General features: G+C 38.7%; 1 protein-coding gene across 4 annotated transcripts in view; it reads right to left on the reverse strand.

Moving 5' to 3' along the window:
* Positions 1-635: 635 nt before the first annotated feature.
* The window catches only part of MARK1 (microtubule affinity regulating kinase 1), a 132,594-nt gene continuing 111,191 nt past the window's right edge, over positions 636-22,038 (reverse strand). Inside the window, exons 12-18 of one of the 4 annotated variants that reach the window (XM_020892526.2) lie at positions 20,321-20,474; positions 19,813-20,006; positions 16,183-16,283; positions 14,596-14,760; positions 12,969-13,223; positions 6,694-6,738; positions 636-2,766 (exon numbers count right to left, since the gene is read on the reverse strand). In XM_020892526.2, the coding sequence (XP_020748185.2) occupies positions 2,412-2,766; positions 6,694-6,738; positions 12,969-13,223; positions 14,596-14,760; positions 16,183-16,283; positions 19,813-20,006; positions 20,321-20,474 (1,269 nt within the window). In that variant the 3' untranslated portion in view covers positions 636-2,411. The remainder of the gene's footprint in view (positions 2,767-6,693; positions 6,739-12,968; positions 13,224-14,595; positions 14,761-16,182; positions 16,284-19,812; positions 20,007-20,320; positions 20,475-22,038) is intronic. The other 3 variants (XM_020892527.2, XM_020892528.2, XM_020892529.2) reach the window with 3 other exon arrangements.

Below are 22,038 nucleotides of genomic sequence, written 5' to 3' on the forward strand. Positions count from 1 at the left end.
TTGTGAAATGGTACTGTTGGTGAAAATCACTTCACAATAAAGTATTTTGGGTTTTAAATCAAATCCCTTCTTAGATTATATTATTGGGTCAGGATTTTGGAGCATATTTCATCCTATTATTTATCAAATTAATACTGTCTCTACAAAATAATTTAATATTAGCAATGTTATATAAAGTAATACTTAAACAGAAATGAAGGAAATCCTGATATTGCATAGTCAGTGAACATAATCTGGTAGTTATTTATGCAAACATACTATAACACTTCTCTAAATATTCAAAAAAAGTTATGTTGCCATATAAAATGGAAAAACCTAAAGTGAATACTAATATTTCATTTTTAGCTCATTAAAAACTACTGAAGTAAAATTCCTTGCTACAAACACAGAAGAGATAACCAGAGTGAGAAAATGTAAAAAAAATCATTCAGCTTCTACTTTGGAAAAAGCATGTCTATTTTTCAAAAAATGTTTTAATTGATAGGAATTCCAATAAAAAGATTAAAAATTTTCTTGTCATGTCATAATGACATCTCAAAAACCTACATAGCTTTTACCCTGTTAGCTAAATTCAGCACACACAAAAGACACTCCCCATACAGAAGACTTTTGCACTAGAACACAGGTAATTCACATTCTGACAAAGAGCAAAAGACAAGTGCTTTATTACGAGAACTGTTCAAGTAAAACTTCAGTGTGCACCAGTGAAAGTGAATAGAGATCTGCATCATTTTTTTTTTTGAATGAACACTAGGTTAAAAGGGGGCTACACAGTTGTTTTTTGTCTTTTGTTTCCAAACACCATCCTCTGCTAAGGCAAAAATACACTTCATTTTAGAACACAGCTGTTACAGAAGAAAGCTACATCACAGTACAGTACAGATCACCCTAGTCTGGAAGCCATCATGGAATGGCACATCACCTATGCTGAGAGCTTTCTAATGCAGGCTAGAATTACAGTATTTTGTCACAGCTTTATTTCTCTTTAAACTGATGAAATTGGAATACACTTTCTATTTCTCAGGAGTGTGCAGATGGGGCCCATATGCTGATATTACAGTAATTACAACATTAAATAACATTGCACAGTCAACCTCCAAGGCTAATTCAGTAGAAAATAACAAGTAAATGTACCTTTACTAGTGGTTTTACATCGCATATATCACTAATTATGAAAGAAAAGTAGGCAAATGCCCAATTACAAAGCTGCACACTATAGGCATAATGATGTGGAATAAATACAAGAAATCTGGCAAAATATTAAACACAAACAGGTCACATGGGAACCAACTGAACAACCACAGAAGCGTAAATCAATAATATACTATTATAAATAGCATGTTTTGCTCCAAAGTCTCTTATGTAATGACAGATAGTACTATGTCAGGGGTGGATGGAGAGGCTTGGGGGGAGCATGAGGCAAATGTTCCCAATGCCCATTTATTCCTGAGGTGGCATTATTTCTTAACTGATGCATTGTTCAACACTGTAAAGATGAGTTTGTGCTATGAAACAGTCCCAACATTATTATATTATACTTTCACAATTAATGTCATGGGATTTGGAAGGCAACAAACCTAAGTGACACTTACACTATAATAGCCAGATAAAATATTGACTCTCTTTAATTTTGCCACTCCAATTAGTAGTGGGCCAGGAAACACTTTCAAGTTCAAAACAAATTTGATGTAGATTTAACTTCTTCCCCAGGACTTCTTAGTTAGCTCAAGGCAAAGCTATTATTATTTTCATGTACTTTATTTTAAAACCTCTAAGTGCCAACACTGTAAACATTTTGTATCTTCTCAACTAAACCTTGTCTGATAACAAGGATAAGAGCAAAGATAAGCAGGAGTAATTCTGTGTATAACAAAGCTGATCCATTTATCAGCTTCTGGTTCAAATTTAAATATGGTTTAAAAATAACTTTTAAAAGTCCATGCTACAATTGTAAAGACTAGTTTTCTGTGCACTTTTTTTAACTCTGGACACAATTTTCAAAATTGCATGATGGAGGTAAGAATTTAAAAAACCCACCAGAATGTAAATAACAGAAAGAACATTTTCAACTCAAAGCATCAAACGTACATTTACGTGCAGAAATCTAGACAACTATACAAGTTTTTAAGCAATCATCTGTTTTATTATACAACTCTATAAACAGAAGATGAACAGAAATACACAATATACTTACCTGTACATGTGAACCTACTTTTTTAGCTACAGATATTTATTATAGTTCATACTGACTTTAATTTTATAGTTCATAACTATGTATAACCTTATTGCAATAAGGGCAAATTCTACATGGGGAGATTCACAGGCCAATCACATTAGGCATCACCAGTACATTCAAAAACTGTACCTCATATATGGGTGTATCTTCCCTGATCCTGTAAATTCAAGTGTCTTTACAGCTTCAGCTCATTTGCTACTTTAGATGCAATGTTTTTAAAGGCGATGGACGTCCCGGATATTCGCTTGAAGCGGACCCCATTGAGGGACAGTCGTGGCAACTTGCAGACTTCCATTTCCCACTGCACAAGGCTATCCTGCCTGGCATCACCATGGACGCAGAAAAGCAAAAACCTCTCTTTCTGTTCATAATCACAGTTATTTGCATCTAACACTTTGCGGATTTCTCTCATCATGTCATTGGGGTCCATTGAACTAGTGGTCTTCATGCTCCACGTGAACCGCAAAGAACGTGGCTTGGAATCTTTACCGTCCTCCTTTTCTCTTTCTTTTGGTTCCCCTGTTGTACTTCTGGAATAAGAGGACAGAGGGGGTAGGGTGGAAAATGAAGACAAAAACTGTCAGCAAAGACATCAAAACACACACACAAAATATAAGCAGTCACAATCCAGGGGCTAATAAAATGACTCTTTGTAGACTACCTTCAAGTAGATACAAAGATTTGTATCATCTTACTGTTACAACATGAGATTCCAGGATGCCATCTGTTTTGACTCTTATTAATACCTTCCATTTAAAACAGCTTATTTTCTTATATTTGTTTGTGGGAAATGTTTGCATCTGAAAGCAAACAACTTGATATTTTTCCTTCATATTAATTTGAAAATGCAGACTCTCCATTTTCTCTACATCTACACAAAATGGAGACCACAAGCAAGTTGCTTATAAACACGCATTTTTGAAATACAAAGAAAAATTTTCTTGTTTTTCTACTGTTTTTTTTTTTTTTTTTTGCACAGGAGGTCTGGGGACGAGAAGAGCAGTAATGGCTACTGTGGGATTATTTGTACCTGATGATGTGGAGAAAGAATGCAGTTCTGCAGTGGGGTAACATGCAGGAGTGCAAACATCAGATTTCAAGGTTCTGCTAAACATATCCTTCAAACAGTCTACAGGGCTCCAAGGGACCTATTATACCCCAACTCCCACCCCTAACCCTCCATCTAGTATTTTCCTCCTTGCTCACACCCATCGAGACACTGGTTTCCATACTGTTCTCTGCACAGACGGGGTGCGTGTCTGCCTCAGGGCTTCCACACAGGCTGCTCCCTCTGCCATGCGCGCCTCCTCCTCAGCTGGCTGCCCACGTTCTCCCTGCGGCCTCGAGGACTGCGCCTCCGCTGGCACGGCCAGCTCCTTACCGTGCTCCATTTCTCCTCTACAGAACTCAGCACATTCTTACATACTATTTAGTTCACTTATATTTATCTCTGTTATCTTATTATATCATTGTATCTGTCTTCATCACTAGACTGTAAATTCCAATAGGGCGAGGAGTTTTGTTAGTTTTGTTCACTAATGTATCTCATACATCTACAACTGTGCTAAGCAAATAGCAGGAGATTAACGCACAATCTGTAAATGAGTCAACCTTACTGGATTTTCCTTACAGGAGGTCTCCCCATAAATAATATAGTGTCAGAAAATCTACTTCAAATAATCAAAGAGTGGTAAAATTAATAATTATTTATGATTCAGAAGATGCTGTAATTAAATTTGTTGAGTAGTTATCCAAACATAGATGTTACATTTTAACTTGTTAATCTAGCTAACTTGCGTGTGATTTAAAGAAAAAAAAGGATACAATTTGAAAGGAATTTATATTCTACTATATAAATATTTTATGCCAGTATGTACATTTTACATCAATATTATCATATAATGTATATTCACGTATATGTTTATATTTATACATTTTTATGTATTTACATTATCTGTTTTCCTCCTCATTCTTAGATATTTCAACAGACAAACCTCTGCCAACTATGCAAACTTGAGAAAATTGGGAAAAAAGTGTAGAAGATAAATTTCCAAAGACTATCAAGCAACTATGGAGAACACTTATCTCAGTGTCTTCTCTACTAATCTCTCTTATTTGTTCACTAAATCTAAGCTATGACATCACAGGTCTCTGGGTGTGTGTGCAGATCCGACCAGAGTCATTCACCAGGACCATATGCAGAACATGGGCCATGGGATCAGTGTGCTAGGGTGGGGAGGTACCGAGGAGACCATGTGATTGAACACAAATTTTAAAAACAGAACTGACAACTGGGAAACTTAAATCACTTTTCCACAGTGAAAAGCAAAGACTAGAAATCAGATGTTTTACTCAAGTCTAGCTGTCTTTCCATTCCATCAAGGAAACCTGGTGACCTTAAGACAACAGGCATGTATAAGGTATTTTTCTACCTGTATCTCAAAGGCATCACCACTGTTGTAACATTAACTGTACAAAGTGCCTGGGCATACTGACATCAAGAGTAACAGCTAACACTGACTTAGGAGTACTTACTGTGAAGTGAAGTGAAAGTCGCTCAGTCATGTCCAACTCTTTGTGATCCCATGGACTATACAGTCCATGGAATTCTCCAGGCCAGAATACTGGAGTGGGTAGCCTTTCCCTTCTCCAGGGGATCTTCCCAACCCAGGGACTGAACCAAAGTCTTCTGCATTGCAAGTGGATTCTTTACCAGCTGAGCCACAAGGGAAGCCTAGGTACCAGGAATTGTTCTAGGTGCCTAACATGTATTAATTCCTCATCTGCCCCTTACAACAACACTAGGAGGCAGTCAGAGTGAGGAAGCATGGGTGCGAACAGTTAAAGTAACTTTCTTAAACGTATACAGCGAGGTTAAGTGGCACAGCATAGCTCACACCCATGAGGTCTGGCTCGAAGCCAGCGCTATTCACCACCATGAATAGGACAAAACCTCACTGTAACAGGTTCGGTCCCACCGGTGCTCCTTACTGCTTCTTCATCTGTAAAATGTCTACTTTTCACTTGGCTGTCATGAGGATTAAATGACCAACTGGTACCTTACAGATAGTAGGTATCTGATAACTTTGTTCAAAAGCAAAAAAAAAAAAAAAGAGAGAGAGAGAGATAGAGAGACATGTAGTCACATTAAAAAGATAAATGCATGCAGGTTAACTGCAATATCAGCAGCCACTTGTGACCTTACATGCTGTTAAATGTCTCAGGGGAAAACTGAGTAGAAAGATAGGATGAGTTGTAAGAAGAGGGCTCAAGACTAAGTGACTCAGCGAGGGAGGGGCTAACAACAAGCGTCGTGCGTGTTTATTTAACAGGCAGAAGGAGGCTGAAAATTGTTCTGCCTCCCTCTGGCTCCCTACTATGCTGACTTGGGTACCTAACCCCGGAAAAGAAACTATTATGACTAAACACACACACAGCACAGTCTGTAAAAAAAGACTACATAGGGATGCTCAATAAAGCTTTTCCAAAGCTGACGGTGGTTTTTGATTTTGGCCACATGGCACGTGGAATCTTAGTTCCCCAACCAGGGACTGAATCTGCGACATGTGCACTGAAAGTGCAGTCTTAACTACTGAACCACCAGGGTTTCCAAAGCTCATGGTGTCTTATTTTTCAAGTAATTTTAAAAGGAGAAATTAAATTGAGACTTGTGCTTAGCTGGTCAAATATAATCCCTGAATGAAGCCAGGCCTCTGTTCTACTGAGGAACTGCTTGTCAACGTTCTAAGGTTTATCTATACCCCTTAATGCTGGTGTACATTCAAAATAATCAAACGTCTTCATTTCTTAGACTTCCCATTTATAAATACAACACAAGCACTAAGATGTCACTAATGTTGTCCACACCAGTGGCATCAATGCCCCTCCCTGCCAATCACAAACCCTAGGGGTAGGGCCCAGCCACCTGGTTCATCCAGCCCTCCACCCTATTCTGACTGTGCTCAAGTTTGCGATCCATCACCAAAAGGAATATACAAGCAGTATTAAGTGTCAAATAAAATACGGCAGGGTGAGAGTTTTGAAATGTGGTCCACCAATGAATAGTCCCCTAAAATATATTTCTAATATCACAGCTTCTTATGTATTTGCTTACCTTCATGTTCTGGGTTATTTGACTAATTTTATTTACATCATTTTTGTGAGAAAAGGATCAGTACATTTTAATCTATTAATTCTTCTGCATGTTTAAGACATGTTTTTTAATAGGACAGAAAGGCTCTAAGGCATACAATTCAAAATAATGTTTAGAAAACACAAACAAAGCTAATAATAAATACTGGGCAACATTAGGAAAACCCATACCAATATAAAAATATAAATGCACATTCTATCTAGTTATTAGTTCTCTCCATGTTTATTAAGTGCTGTTAAGTATTTCAAAAGAACGTTTTCACACACAGGGACCTAGCAGCGAAGTATTAATAGTGGCTCCTCACCTTGAGGTGTCGGCTCTGCCACTGGCTTCGCCTTCACTTGGATCCCTCAAAACAAAGTGAAGGTTGAGATTTAATGATAAAAGTGAAAAAAAATTACCAAGAGAACCTGTATCTAAAATGATTTTAAAATTAACTTGTTGAGCAAATTTCTAGCATGACAGATCTCTATTACTAGTCAGTCTAATATCATTTATGTTTTTCATCATAACCACACTTGACTATCATTTATTGAGCGTCTACTGGGTATTGTCAGAGAGGACATGCTAAGTGATGGTTTAGGATTTTTACGTGATCTTCCAATTTCCAGCCATGACTTTAAAGTCATAATTTATCTTTTCACTTTTAGTTCAATCTAAAGTTAAAACTATTTAATAATTATCAGCAGCAAGATTTAACTTCATAATGGTTATTAACCATAACTGGAGTAGTCGCTCAATTTAGAAAAATATAAATTAATCCCACAGTGAGAGATAAAGCTCAACATATAAGTATTTCTGAAAATAAATACTAGTTTTTAAATACCCAAGCAACTTATTTCAGAAATTATGCTAATGATTCATGCACATGATAAAATATTACAGCACACCAAACAGCCTATCCAAGCAGGTGAGTCTAAAAACATGAATTCAATCTTTAAAAGAAACACTGATCTTACCTGGATATCCACCTGTGAAATAAAACCAGGAAAACTCCACTAACTGTTCTTTTGTTGAATGTAATTAATAATTTTAAGGTCTGCCAAAATTTTAACTATTTGCCATATTCAAAGAAGTATCTACATAGGAGTATCAAGTTATAAATCAGCTGAAATATACTGAGATGACTTGTGATAGCAAAACAGTACTAAATAGCTGGGAAAAATCAACAACTTGAACCCTTAAGTTAACATTTTCTTAATGTTTTAATTCCAGAAACATTATTTATGTAAAATAAATCCAACAGGAGTAAAATCAGTACCACTTTCCTCATCCCTCAAATTAATAACAATGTTGTATATCAGTACAACAAGCTCTAAAACTTTAACCAGTTAAAATGTGAATGCCTTATATACTTTTCAGGGTCTTTAACTATAGGAATTTCGTGACAGACGTATTAGGTAAAAACCATTTTCCTATCTGAATTAAAAAGGAAAATAAGATTCTCACATTCAAATAGGTTTTCTTAAATTTATATTTTTAGTAAGTGGCATCTTCCTTGGGAAGTATAGTAAAAGCTCAAAGCCATTTTAGACAAACCTTTTTTTACTACAGCACACTGAAATACACATTTTCCAGGAGGCTCAAAGAAGTGTGCATTTTGAGTTACATGTAGATATACTGATAGATACTGAGGGGCAGTCTTTTGATTGGGCAAGAAAGATAATGATGCTGCTGATTCCTGCTGCTAAGATAAAATTCCTTTAACAGGAAGGGACCTATGTTGCACTGGACTTCTCTACGGCTGGCAGACTGCTGCCCACCTGTAAGCATTAGGAATGAAACACATCTTAGGCCCTACTTCCCTTGCGGTAACTATTTGCAACTGATTCGTCACATCGTTTCCCATATCCTGTTCGTGCCTGCCTGGATGCCACAAGGACACTGGCTGAAAGAATTTCTGCTATTTGGCAACGGTTTCAAATAGTGCATAAGTCAGCTCCAAGCAGCCACGGAGGGGCACACCTGGGGATAGAGAAGTGCAGCTGGCTGTAACAGCACATGTGGTGCGTGCGGCATGGTTCTCCAATATTTAAAAGTTTAAAAAAGCCACATATCTTATATAATCAGCTGAACTAATCAGGTTATTCCCTATATAAGAACTATGAGGTTTGATATAATCTCCAGTCTATACAGGAGGTATACAGAACTCCTCCAAAACAAATCATTCTAAACACTATGTAAGACTTTGGAAACAGATTATCTAGTGTAAATCACTTTACTAATGAGAAAGTTCTTTCTTAAGCCCAGAAAACAACTCTTTCATGTGGCCATTCTGGCGTTCAGCTTCTTACTGGCCAAGGAGAACTACAAGCTGGCTTCTTTGTGATAATGGTTTTCAAATACATGAATGATTAACTCTGAACTATTCTGTATCCTTCTTTTCTTAAAGCTTAATAATCCAAATTCCTTTACTTTTCCCTATAAAATCCTATTTTTCCCCCCATCTTTTAAAGCCTTCAGTAGCTCATCAACTGAGTTGGTTCCTGAACCTGTGAGGTGTCTTGGCCTGCAAGTTGGGCTTGAGCCAGCCCTACCCCCAGTGCACAGGTGTGGTGTGGATCCCGAAGAGGCATCAGCATGTCGCTCCGTTTCTTCCAGCTTTAGGTGGAGTGAGGTGAGGAAGCCAAAGGGAATACAGAGAAAGGCTGGGCCTGAGCCCAGGACAAGCTTAAGAAGACAAGTGGGAAGGATGATAACTCGACAGTTGAGTTGAGAATATTAAATAAGGCACTGAAAAAGTTCTCTAGTTTATCACCAAGCCTCCAATACCCTAAAGCTCAACAGGCTGCAAGTGCATAAAGATCAGCTGCATGTCCAGTCTGCCTGTTGCTAAAGAGCTCAGTGGGTTCATCCCTGGGATGGAAACTCATGCTTGCCTGTCTTCCTGCATGCCTGTCTTCCTGAAGCAGAATCAGACGGCCTCGCCTTGAGCCACAAAATGCTACCCATAAGCCCATAAGGCACTGCTGTGAACACAAACACATTTGTAAAGCCAAAGCTGTTCACAGCGTGACAAGTGACCTCGGAACAGAACTCAATTTCTTCTCTTCTCTAACCAAATCCAGAATTAATTAAAATATGTTAAAAATCAAGACATGAAAAAACCCTATTGGACTTCCCTGGAGTTAAGTGGATAAGAATCCACTTGCCAATGCAAGGGACATGGGCTCAGTCCCCGGCCTGGGAAAATCCCCCATGCCTTGGAGCAACTAAGCTGGTGTGCCACAAACAGCAAGCTGCAACTCGACAGCCCATGAGCCACAGCTGCTGAGCCCACTTGCTGCAACTACTGAAGCCGAGGTGCCCTAGAGCCTGTGCTCTGCAACAAGAGAAGCCACTGCAGTGAGAAGCCCGCACGCAGCAGAGAAGAGTCGTCCCCGCTAGCCCCAACTGGAAAAGCCTGCAAAGTAACAAGGACCCAGCAGAGCAGAAAAAACAACAAAAACCCTCTAGTTTCTGACAAACAACAGCAAACAACCTCCTCCCTCGCTTCTTTCTTTCTGCCCCCTCAAACCCTCTACTAAATGACATTGTTCAAAAGGGAATAAGGGCATGGTGGAACTCGAGAAACTTTCATACCAGCACCCCCCACAGGTTGGCTCTGAAACTTTTATTCCCTCAACCTTGTCCTCTCTTTCAGGACCTGTTTCCTTCAGTGCACTTATCAGAATGCTTAATAAATGTCTTCGCTTTTTAAACTGTCCTCCACATTATTCATCTACTCATGGGATTAACATTTACTGAATGCCACACTGCACATCAGAGGAAGCATTCACTGTTCGGCAGGAGATTCAGCATAGAACAGAGCAAGGCAACCACAAGCCCCTGTTCTCACAGAGAGCATCTTCTCCTCGGGAGAGACACAAGACGAACAAGTCAGTCAAGGAAATCCACGATTTCAGGTAGTGTCAAGTGCTGTGGAGAAAAATAAAGCAGGACGAGGGAGTGTGGAAGAAGAGGTGGCGATGTTCAACAGGGGGTTGAGGAAGACCTCCCTGAGGAAGTGCCAGTCCAGCAAAGACCCGAATGAGGTGTAGGGCCAGCCACGCAGGTGTCAGGGGAGTAGGAAATCCTGAACCGGTACGCCTGCGGTGTTCGAGGATGGTCAGGTGCCCTGAAAGGCTGGTGGGGAAAGGGGAGGAGTGGGGAAGATGGAGTCAGAGCAGGAAAGGGTGGCCAGACCACGGAGGCCACTGGGAGGGCTCTGAACTGTATTCTGAATGAGACAAAAAGCAAGCTGAGGATTTTAAATCAAGGACTCACATTGCTGGGGACAGAACAGGACGAGGGCAGAAGCTAGGGCACCTGTGAGGAGGTGGAAGATGTACAGTGATTGAGACCATGAAGGCAGTGGTAGGAGGGCTGGAAGCTGCTAAATCCTGCAAATGCTGTGAAGGCAGCGCCAACATAACTGCTCACGGAATGACGTGTGGTACGAAGAAAGGAGGAGGTGGCAAGGATAATCCAGGCTCAGGGTCTGCAGCAACCGGAAGGACGGTGTCACCATGACCTGAAGTGGCACAGGCTGAGGGAGGGACAGGTTTGGGGAAGAGAAGCAAGGGCTGAGATCCGGACAGGTTCTGTTGGAGCGTCTATTTCACAACCAGGTGGAGAGGCCGAGTGGACAATTGGATACAAGTCTGTCTTTCAGAAGAGCAGTCTGGGTTAAAAATATAAACTGAGACTGTTAACATACGATGGAATTTAATGGCATGGGCCTGAGTGAGATCACCAAGGAGAACCAGATAAGACAATGTGTCCAAAAATCATGCCCTGAGGCAGGCTGGTATTTAGAGGTCAGGGAAGGGCAGGGGGACCCACAAGAACCAGCAAAGGAGCCTGAGAAGGGGCAGGGAGCCCAAGAGGGCAGCAGGCCAAGTGAGGAAAAGGTTTCAGCAGTGTTAGGGGGGTCACAAGACAATCAGGAACTGGCAGGAAGGGAGGGGCTATATCAAGAGCACCTGGAAGAGAGCCTGGCACATGGGAGGTGTTCACCTTTGTTGAACGCCTACATGGCGATCTTCCATCCTAACCTCCCAATGATGACCTCTAAGGCATGTTCTTGCTCTGACATCTGGTCCTGACTTCTTGTCCGGTGCTCCTTCGTATGTTCTTTCTATGATCTAAATTTTATTGCAAATAGAAATATTTTGCACGATGCTTAATGTACAATTAGTAATCAAGCATTAAACTCAAAATCTATTTTCCTTCACCTTAAAATCAGTTCTGGCTTAACCATAAGAAAGTACTGGCTTTTAAAAACAGATTTAAATTGCCAGTCAAATGCCAACTACTGATAATCTAACTGGTGCCCAGCAGAGGGTCACCTAGCACTACTTTCCGCCGTCATGGTGACGGTGGGGGAGCTTTCAGGTCTTTATTACTGTGACGTGGTAACTGCTCAAATGGTACAAAATCACTGCCTGATATGGTTAGAAATTGACTTTGCATGAGGGTATTTAAAGTTATAAATTCAGCTGCGTGACTTTGGGCAAACCAATCCATGAACAGAGTCTATATACAGCTCCACAAAAAGGGAAGAGGCTACAGACACTGCTTCTCTTTTCTACACCCACTCTCTGAAACCCTAGGAACACTAATAACATTGCAAATTAAGTATTTAAGCAATATTTTTTAATAATAATACTTTCTTACCCATAATTTCTTATTTGCTGAAATAACTACCCGGTATGAAGACTTAACTTCTTCCCTAGTGGGAGCCCTCAGGGCCTTGCCCACACGCCTCTTGCCATTCACGGTTCATTCGGTACTGTGGCCAGTGGTAGATAGTCTGCTCCTTTTGGGGCTGAATCTTGAGGCCACAGATGCCGTCTCTTCAGCTTTGAAACTTGCTCAGCACTGAGCACAAAGCTTTGTACATGCAGGACTTTCGTGGGCCTTTAGCAGGACCTGATAGTGGACCAAACTTACATCAACCTGCACTACGTTCGGGTATATAATACCCGTATAATTAACGGGTATTATATACTTATGTTACCTTTTAGAAAGGAGTACAATTTCACAATATTACTGAATTAGATTACTACACTTGTATTCCTTTTGTGTTTACTGTGTTTTGATGTTAAGATTTTATGATGCTAAATTACATAAGCAGCATCTGTGACTTCAGCACATAATAGGCTTTCTATAAGTCAGAATAAAAGGTGGACTACATGTGTGCATGTGTGTCATTAGTGAGCGATTTAAAAGTATTCTTAAGTACCAGTTGATGGACAAATGTCACATTTAATTCTTTTTTTCTAAACAGAGGCTTTTAAATAAGGAATATTTTTTGTTAGAACATACAGTTTTTTATGTCAAGTTATGTTCCTCCTGCTCTATTTTACAGAATTTTAAAATTCTCATTTTGTTCTTTTTTTTTTTTTTAAGGAAAAATACTTTTATGTCCTCCTCGATCTTTTTCTTCAAGCTTCTGTAAAAAGAGCATGTCTTAATGAAATGTCATAAACCCATTTTGGAAAAAAAAAACCACTGTAGAGAAGGAAAAAAAAAAAATAAAGCAAATATCCGTTAATCCCTAGAGGAAACGAAACACGGCAGTGCGTTGGTACTGACCTGCGGACGAATTTGGACGTTATTTTGCTTATTATACCAGTGGACGTGCCCCTCCTGGCGTGCGTGAAGGCCCCCGGCTCGTGGGACGGGGAGGCGGGCGGCCCATTGTAGGCGGCGCTGCGGCGCTCGCGGAGCTGCTCCCCGTGGAAGGTGCTGCGGCTGGAGCTGCCGCGGGGGAAGCGGGTGCGGTCGGGGGTCGAGGCGCTAATACTGTGAGCAGACGGCGACGCAGCGGGCACACGCTGGGTTGTGCTGCTGAGACACAAACCACGGAGAATGGTTTTGCTCATGCTAAAATCTGTTAGAAAGTTGTCATGGCTACTTTTATGCGGCCCTGTTCTATTCGTTCTGGTGACAGTGATGTATGTGTTCACTTTAATTACCAAGACACTATCATCTCAGACTAAGTGCCTTTTATAAAAATTTGGTTACTAAATAAGAAAGTACTGAAACAATTTCTCCATCTCTTTTTTTTTAATGTTCTTTCTCAAGCCATCAAGCATAGTAGAAAAGCTTTTGCATATCTATATAAAAATAATATGTACAATACATATATTTTTAAAAACCTATCGAATTTTTGCCTAAGTAAAAAATTTATGATATTTTGATTCAATTTGTTTGACTTAGTATGAATAGAATGTTATATTTCGAATTTAAAAAATAGATACGCAACAAGCAAAAAAGGTTTATTGAATAGTGGAAGAAACTATAGTCAGTATCTTGTAATAACCTATAATGGAAAATAATTTCAAAAATATGTGTATATGTATAACTGAATCATCTTACTATGCACCTGAAACATTTTAGGTCAACTATACTTCAATAAAATATATGTATTAAGGAAAAAAAAAGAAATTACTGAAACAGGGATATAAAGATATATATCACATATACATATATTCCTGATACTGGAATTCAGTTTCAGGAATGCCAAACATGGGGCACTGCATGCAATTTTTTGTCCCCCCATTGTTCTCTTAAACCAGTCAGCAATGTGGAACACAAATTTTATTGTTTATCAAAAGGCTTTGAATTGAAGGCTTATTTCTTATTTACAATTCAGTCCTGAGGGACAGTAAATGCTACCAGATACCAACGATATGATTAACAAACCTATCAAACATGTTTCTGAATTTGAGAATTCCTAACATGCAGAAATACCAGAAAATAATTTAACTTTATAACTGAAAGGGATCTTTGAGATTATCTGTTTCATTGATAAGAAAATTAAAAGTTCTTCTTAAGAACAAGTGACTGGCCAGAGCCAAGAAGATTAATCAGGTCTCAACCCCCAGTCTTGTGGGTTGGAATGTTTCTGTTTGTTTTTAAACCATAAAAACTCAATTTATTTAAATGATAAATTAGGAACAACCCTTTATTTCATGGATGGGTTTAAAACAAAATCCTTGAAGAAAATTCCTCTAGAAAATGACTTAAATTATAAGCAACATTTCTGGTAACAGCTGGAGGATGTAGTAAGTTTCTATTACAATTTAACTTTACCTCTGCCATAAACACTGAGTGTTTCAAAAAAGCTGTTAAAATGTGATGGCTATCAGGTATTTTTATATAGTGCTATATTTTTTAAAAACTCTTAATGACAAACGAAATGCAACCAGCATGTTACCCGGGCCTGTAAGCTTCAGAGCTGTCTTTAATGGTCGGCAGTGTGACTTTAATAGGATGGCCGGAAGCAGACATGGACTTCTGGTGCCGGGGTCGTGCTGAGGGCATGGCAGAGGCCACGGCGGAGCCCGCAGAGGACATGCTGCTCGCGGACATCTCTGTAAGGCTTTCAACACAAGCCGGTTGAGAAGATCATGGAGATATCAAAAAGAAGAAAAGCTGTAGTTTACTAAAACTTAAAAATTAGATTTTAAAAAGTCTAACATCTTTCATGACAGACACTTAAAAGAAATCAACAACAGTGGTATTATGACTAACAACAATATTGTTAAAAGTGTACAGGGTGAATTTATCATGACCTTCCATGGAAAAGATTTCACACACTCTTGTTCTATACATGTGAATCTGAAATCTATAACATTATTTTTATGGGTAAAATGATTATGACCAGAGACACTTCACACTTTCCAAAAAAGAAAAAAAAAAAAAATCACAGTTTGGTGTGATGTATTGATGTGGCTCATCGCCCACTAATCAATAAGAATTCATAACTGTAGCAAAAATCCTCTCTTGAAACATCATCAAAATGCCTTTAGCTCAGTTTTAGGTTAAACTGCTACAGATTAAAGGAGCTGCAGATTAGGATTTAGTAAAGGGAAAAGAGTAAAATAGAAATCAATTCCCGACAACCTCTCTAGCCTAAAGGCTCTTATGTCCAAGGAAGATTCATTTACCTTTCTATGACTCATAGTAACATTTACTTTAAGTGCTTATTAACTGAGAGGAAATAAGTATAAGAATGGTCTGTCAAGTCTATTAAAATGACTAGGGATGGAACTAAATAGAATTTATTACAATAAACTCCATCATTTGGTGATCTACTGATAAGCAGACCTTACAACTCACGATGAAAAGAAGTCTAATTTTTTAAATAATAAAACATGATTTATCATTATTTGAAATAAAACACTCTGAGAACTGTGTGGTCTCAATGATCAGTTGAGATGGCCACATTTCTTTAGAAGAAGGAAAACACAGTCTTATGTATTTGTATATAATGATGATTAGACAGGGTGGGTGAGAAGGGAGAAGGTAAGAAGGAAGCAGCAGAGGTATAATAGAATAAGATTCAGGACTTCCCTGGTGATCCAGTGGCTAAGATTCCAAGCTCCCAATGCTGGGATCTCAGGTTCGATCCTTGGTCAGGGAACTAAGATCCTACATGCCACAACTAGGACCCGGTATGGTCAAATAAATAAAAATAAATACTTTTTTAAAAAGAACAAGATTCAAATAATGAAGATAAGATTAGGACACTGTGATAGGTTTTGCTACAGGGAATTATTTACTATCAGATTTTATTTAGATAATCATATATTAAGAGATTTACCTCCTATTTCCCCAAAATATTCTTCCATTGCTCCATTCTGCTATTCATGAGGAGGTGCCTTAGGAAGCATGGCTGGTTGCCACCTAACTAGTGATTCTGTTTCCTTTCCTCTTCACCTGTTCAGCTACAAGAGTTGTACCAAGAGCACAAACGCAAAGCAATGACAACGGCAGTCCTACCGGGCATGGTGACAGTTACCTGCTGTCTTTTCCGTTCTGCAATGCTGTGTATCGATCTGTGGTTCTTTCACAGACATATGTATTCCTTCTTGCCATGCTACCTCCAGGATACACATTGTTCTTTAAGGAGGGAAAAAAAAATGACACACATTAAAAAATTCTAGCTGTAGTTGTGGAAAGCCAAAGAAATGAATTCAAGCAGCAAGTAACTCTGGAAAAATACATGGTGGACTTTTAACTTTTCAGAATCTTATACTAACAAGCTCTCTCTCCCACCCCTCTCTCTTGAAGGAGTAAAAGGCAGAGCATAGCAGGTGCCTCACCATGTTTTTAGCTGACTGTCTTGCAGCAGCAGTTGTTTGGAAGCAACAAAAAACCTGGGCTTTATTCACGCCTCTGTGTGCTGGCGATGGGGTAGTACACAGGTAGTTTGAGGGGGCCATGCACCAGAGACAGCCCACACGAAGTATCACTTAGCTCCACACTAAAGATCATCACAGACAGGAACCCTGGGGCCCTGACAGTGGAAGGCCATTCTGAAGCCTGTGGGTGTCCATTCCGCACCTGCTTGGGAAACCCTCACAGCCCTGGCAATGTAAAGAGACCAAAACGTGTGCCGTGCCACCCAGGGGAATATTTCCTCTTTTCAACTACACAGATATACAGTGTTTTCTTTTAACTAATAAATCCCTAATTTTTGAACATGTAATTACTCCTTATTTTGCTTTTATAGACTACTGAGGAGGTTTAACTGGAGATTAAAATTTAAGAGGAAATTAACTGGAAATTTAAAAGTTAGAGGAAAAATCCTGGAAATAAATAATAGAAAGGGGGAAAAAAATCCTGGAAAACTATAAAACTACAAAGAGATTACTAGAAGTCTGTAAAATTATCCAATGGGAACCAAATGTAGCAACATAAGAATCCATCTTTGATCATTTCACTGTCTTGGCTGAATTGTCATACGAGTAACCTAATTTTAAACAAAGAATCTCATTTTGAATAAACTCATTGTCAGATATGCTACCATACCTCCCCTCTAGAGACCTCTTAAACTTTCCTGGCTGCCTTCAGCTAAGACTGCTTTCCTTCTCCAAGCGTGACGGGTGAAGCACTTCTCAAAACGGGGCCTTCTGAGGCTGTGCTGCTCACAGGCCGCCTCCCTGGCCTTGTCCCTTTCGTGCCGTTGACGCTAATACTAAGTGGCCAAGAGAAAAACTTCTCAACCAGAATCTTTTGGCTTATGTTAAAAAAAATAAGTGTGGCATAGTAAATCTGAATTTAAGCCAATGCCTTCTTTAAATGAAAAAAATGTGCTTTGGACACCCACTCTGCATGTGACCACTAGTGATTCTGAGGAAGCAAGTATGCTGGTATATAACAGGAGGACATAAATGTGGGGAAACAACAGTGACAATGCAAGGCAGCATATAACTAAGAGCTACATAATGTGGTCCGGTGATCAGAAAGGCCGATAAGGTAATTTTAGAGTATTCAGTTACGGGAGGCTCCAGTAAGAAGCAGGACTCGAAATGATCTACAGAAATGGGATTTTCATAATGTGAGGGGGAATTTTAAGCAAGAGCACCACATAGAGACAGTGGAAACCGCTGAGTGTATTTATGGGAAAATAAGACCATGCTGAGTTGAAATGACCGGTAAACAGCAGAATGGCATGCAATAAAAGGTGAAATTATTTCTTTCTGTTATATGCGGTGATGACACTCTGGCAACCGTCCTCTAGTTGATATATAAGTAAGAGGAAGTGATTTGTCTAAAAAACTGCTTATAAAAATATATTAAACTCTATTGTAGTCAAATCATTTCCAAATAGATCAGATGGAATGTAAGTGGCTATATCCATTAATTCTTAAAGTGGTTATATATACAGCTATTTAATAGACCAAGAGGTAATGATCACATCATATATTTTTAAAACATGTGGTTTCCATTATGTGTATAAAACAATAGGTACTGGGGAGTTTAACCTATTTACAATTAAGATTATGTTAGGCTTTCTGGTACCTTATTTCATATTTCTATTTAAACTGTTTTTTTCTTTTTTCTCTCCTTCCCTACTTTCCATAAGCTAGATCACTTTTTTTCCCTTCTATTGGCTTAAAAGTTATACGTTTTATTTTTGTTCTTATATTTTTTGTCCTTAAGTTTCTGAACTCATTTTTGCTTACTGCTACAGGTGTCCCTTGTTATAAAATTGGGATTAGCTCCAGGACCCTTGCAGTTTCCATGATCTGTGGAGGCTCAACTCCTTGATATAAAATGACTGAGTACAGTCAGCCCTCCGTGCATCCACAGGTCCCCTGTCCACAGTCATGGATGGAAATCAAGGGCTGACTGTACTGATTTCCTAAACCTCCCTCCCATCTTCCCTTTTAAGGCATATGCTTTTTCCTTTAATTTCTATCCCTATCCTCACTTCCTGGATATCGTCCAGAATTTTGGTTCTGAATTTTCACTGTTTTTTTCTTTTTTTGTGTATGTTATCACCATACATACTGTGATAAGTTAGCTGATTGCTTTCAAATTCCATATATTTTACAGAGTATTGTAGATACCTTTCTCTTCCTATAAGTATAGTTCCTCAGACAGCAGTTTTTTCAAGTGGATCATTGTATCACAAGAGTTGAAATACTTTACTCGTAAGAATATTCTTCTTTACATATGTGGTCACAAAGAGTCAGACATGACTGAGCAACTGAACTGACAATTTTTTTTTCCTCCCCGCCCTCTGGCTGACATTTATATGACAGTCTGGTTGGGTATAAAATTCTGGATTCAATGTGCTTTTGATACTTTAGAAAAAATAATATTTTTTATCCATTTATCTTCTGCATCCATGTTGAGAAATCTGATGTCAGTTTGCATCTTGTTCCTTTTTAGGTCACCTCCTGTCTCATTCTGAAACCTTTAAAGTTTTTCCTCTTTGTTTTTGGTATCCATATATCCCACTTTAATGAGCCCAGGAATAAGTTTTCCTTCTATCTTCTGTATGCCCTTTTGAGTCCCTTTAATATGAAGTTTTCCATCTTTTTTTTTTTTTTTTTTTTACTGTACTTCTTCAAATATTTCTTCCCCTTCATTTTGCCCTTTTTCTTTCTAAACTCACACTTCCTAAATGCTACTAATTCTACTTCTATCCTTTGTATGTGTTGGCTTTCCTTTATATTTTCTCTTCATTCTTTGCTGCTGCCTTAAGGTAGATGTCTCAATCTGTCTCAACAGCTCTCATTATCTAATTTCTATAGTTTTCTGTTTTAAGTAGATAATGTGAGTTAACTCTGTAAATTAATTATTGCTATAGTCTGCCTTCACTGAACAGTTTATTTGTAAACATAAAATTAAATGCACCAATGAAATATACTATCAAGTAATTATCACAAACATGAAAACTGAGGCAGCAAAGTTTAATGTACTTTCCTTGTGATAAGGTAAATGTTATTTTAAGAATTTGTATTTTTTTGTTCTTAAAGTACATTTATTAGAAGCTTGCCCCCCCCTTGCATGTTCTTTAAATGTATGATTTACTTTAAATTTTGAAACTTAAAAAAACAATTTTAAGCCTTTAAATAAAAAAATTTCAACAACAAATAACTACAGCATATTGCAATATGCCAGAATAATCACTCACACTTGGAATAGTTGAAGACTTTTTCCTTTCTGGCCCTACAAGAGGGCTTGCAGTCATCTCACTTTTTGATCCAACTGTTGTGCTGCCAAGTTTACGAGCCACATCTTTGTCCCACTCCTCTTTCTGTTCACTTTCCACGCTGTTAGCCTGAGGCCTTTTGGTATATGAAACAGCAGGAGGAATGGATGGACCAGCTGTAATTTTTAAAAAAGTGTAATTAACTGAAAAGCAACTGACATGTTTTCTTCTCACAAACAGAAACTTTTGTATTAAAAATAATCTTTATTTGCATACTTTACACTTTGAGCGAAGATTAAACTGTTTGATTACAAAAATTAGGTCAGCCCCTGAAAACAGTATTATATTAATCATTCAATAATATAAATCTGTGATAACTGGGGATGACACAAGGACATAAATATGTGAACTGTAACTGTATAATGCTTAACAAAAAATGCAAGTTTGGGCAGACTTGGTCTGTCTTTGGACTCATTTGACTCTCCCCCACCATGATCACTAAAGCGTCGCTGCTTCTGATTTGCTGAGATGCTCCGCTGGACCTTCAGGTGAGCAGGGGACTGTAGGGTGCTGTTGTTTAAGTCACTGCTGGGCCGGGACCTCTGACACAGGTTTCCACTGGATAATGATTCGCCACCTTCAAACTATAAGAAGAAGAAAGACAGCCAGCATTTTAAAACAAAAAAAGTTCATAGAAACAAAATACACGCTCAATTTTCCAATTTATCTCAAGTCATACAAGGAGCAATCAGATGTAAGAAAATGAAGTTTGGATACAGAACTGAGACTTGGCAAACAGGAAGGGAGAGGACCAGCTAGCACGTCCTTCCACAAGAACATGTCATCTTCTGTTATCTTGAGCAAATGGCTTTGGGTCTTCTGGGTCCAAATAACAGCTACCAATTCTTGAATGGTTATTATATACTAGCTGCCATGGTGGAGGACTTCCCTGGTGGCTCAGATGGTAAGACTGGGTGTGATCACTAGGTCAGGAAGACTCCCTGGAGAAGGAAATGGCAACCCACTCCAGTACTCTTGCCTGGAAAATCCCATGGACTGAGGAGCCTGGTAGGCTACAGTCCATGGGGTCACAAAGAGTCGGACACAACTGACCGACTTCACTCACTCAGCTGCCATGCTAAACTTTCTATATGTGTTACTTTCTTTAATCATTACAGCAAACCTATGATCTATTAACCTGTACTTTTTAGATGTAAAAGTTGAGGATAAGAGATTCAAGAGACATCTTTGGGATTTGAATTCAGGTATAGCTGGGATTCAAACTTGGGATGAGACCTAAAATTTTTACTTCATACACACACACATTTTTTGTTTTGTTTGGCTTTCTCCACCACATTCACAAAACAAAAATGAAGTTTACTGGCTGTGACTCAGAAATTACAACAACTTAGAACTAAGCATGGTAAGCTGGGGATTGGTACACTGTTCTCTCTGTAACACAAAAGTATTTTGTTGCCAGTAACTTCTTACTGAATCACTGGCTTTCCAATGGGAAATCTAATATGCAAAGCTGCTAATGATAAAGAGCAGAGTAATATTGATAATGAACACTTTAAAAGACAACAGCTAACACAAAAGACATAGTAATGTGCCAGAAAGTGTTCTGAGGACTTGAGAAGTATTAATTCATTTAAACTCTTTCAGTGATGCTAAGAAGTAGGAACAATTACATCCTCATTTTATAGACCAGGAAATTGAAGCACAGAGAAATTAAGTAAATTGCCTAAGTCACACAGCTTGTTAGTGGCTGTGCTAGGGGAGGGGATGGGTGGGAGTTCAAATCCAATGACTCTGGCTCCAAAGCTCAGGCTCTTACTACTTATAGTAGTTTTACTAATTTATATCAATGCAATTCAAACCATTTTAATTCATGCATGGGCTAGGTTGTATGCTTATAAAATTTAAATTAATAGGAAAATTAAAGATCTCAGGAGTAAAATCTAAAATCCAAGTAAAAACAGGTCAAAGTCTTTAGAAATAATCATTTATACTATTTCCCACTTCTTAAAATTCTCTTGGCTTGGCTTCTCTGACACCACTGCCTCAGCTCTTAGCATTTCTACTGAAGACCCCTTTCCTCTGCTCTAACAGTACTTACCTGGTAGGGTTGTTGAGAGGATTAGATGAATTAAAAAAGTAAAGTCCTTAAAACAGTTCCTGGCACATTACTGGGTGGTCCTCTGATGA

The sequence above is a fragment of the Odocoileus virginianus genome, chromosome 11 (genome assembly GCF_023699985.2).
Source record: "Odocoileus virginianus isolate 20LAN1187 ecotype Illinois chromosome 11, Ovbor_1.2, whole genome shotgun sequence".
Taxonomy (NCBI): Eukaryota; Metazoa; Chordata; class Mammalia; order Artiodactyla; family Cervidae; genus Odocoileus; species Odocoileus virginianus.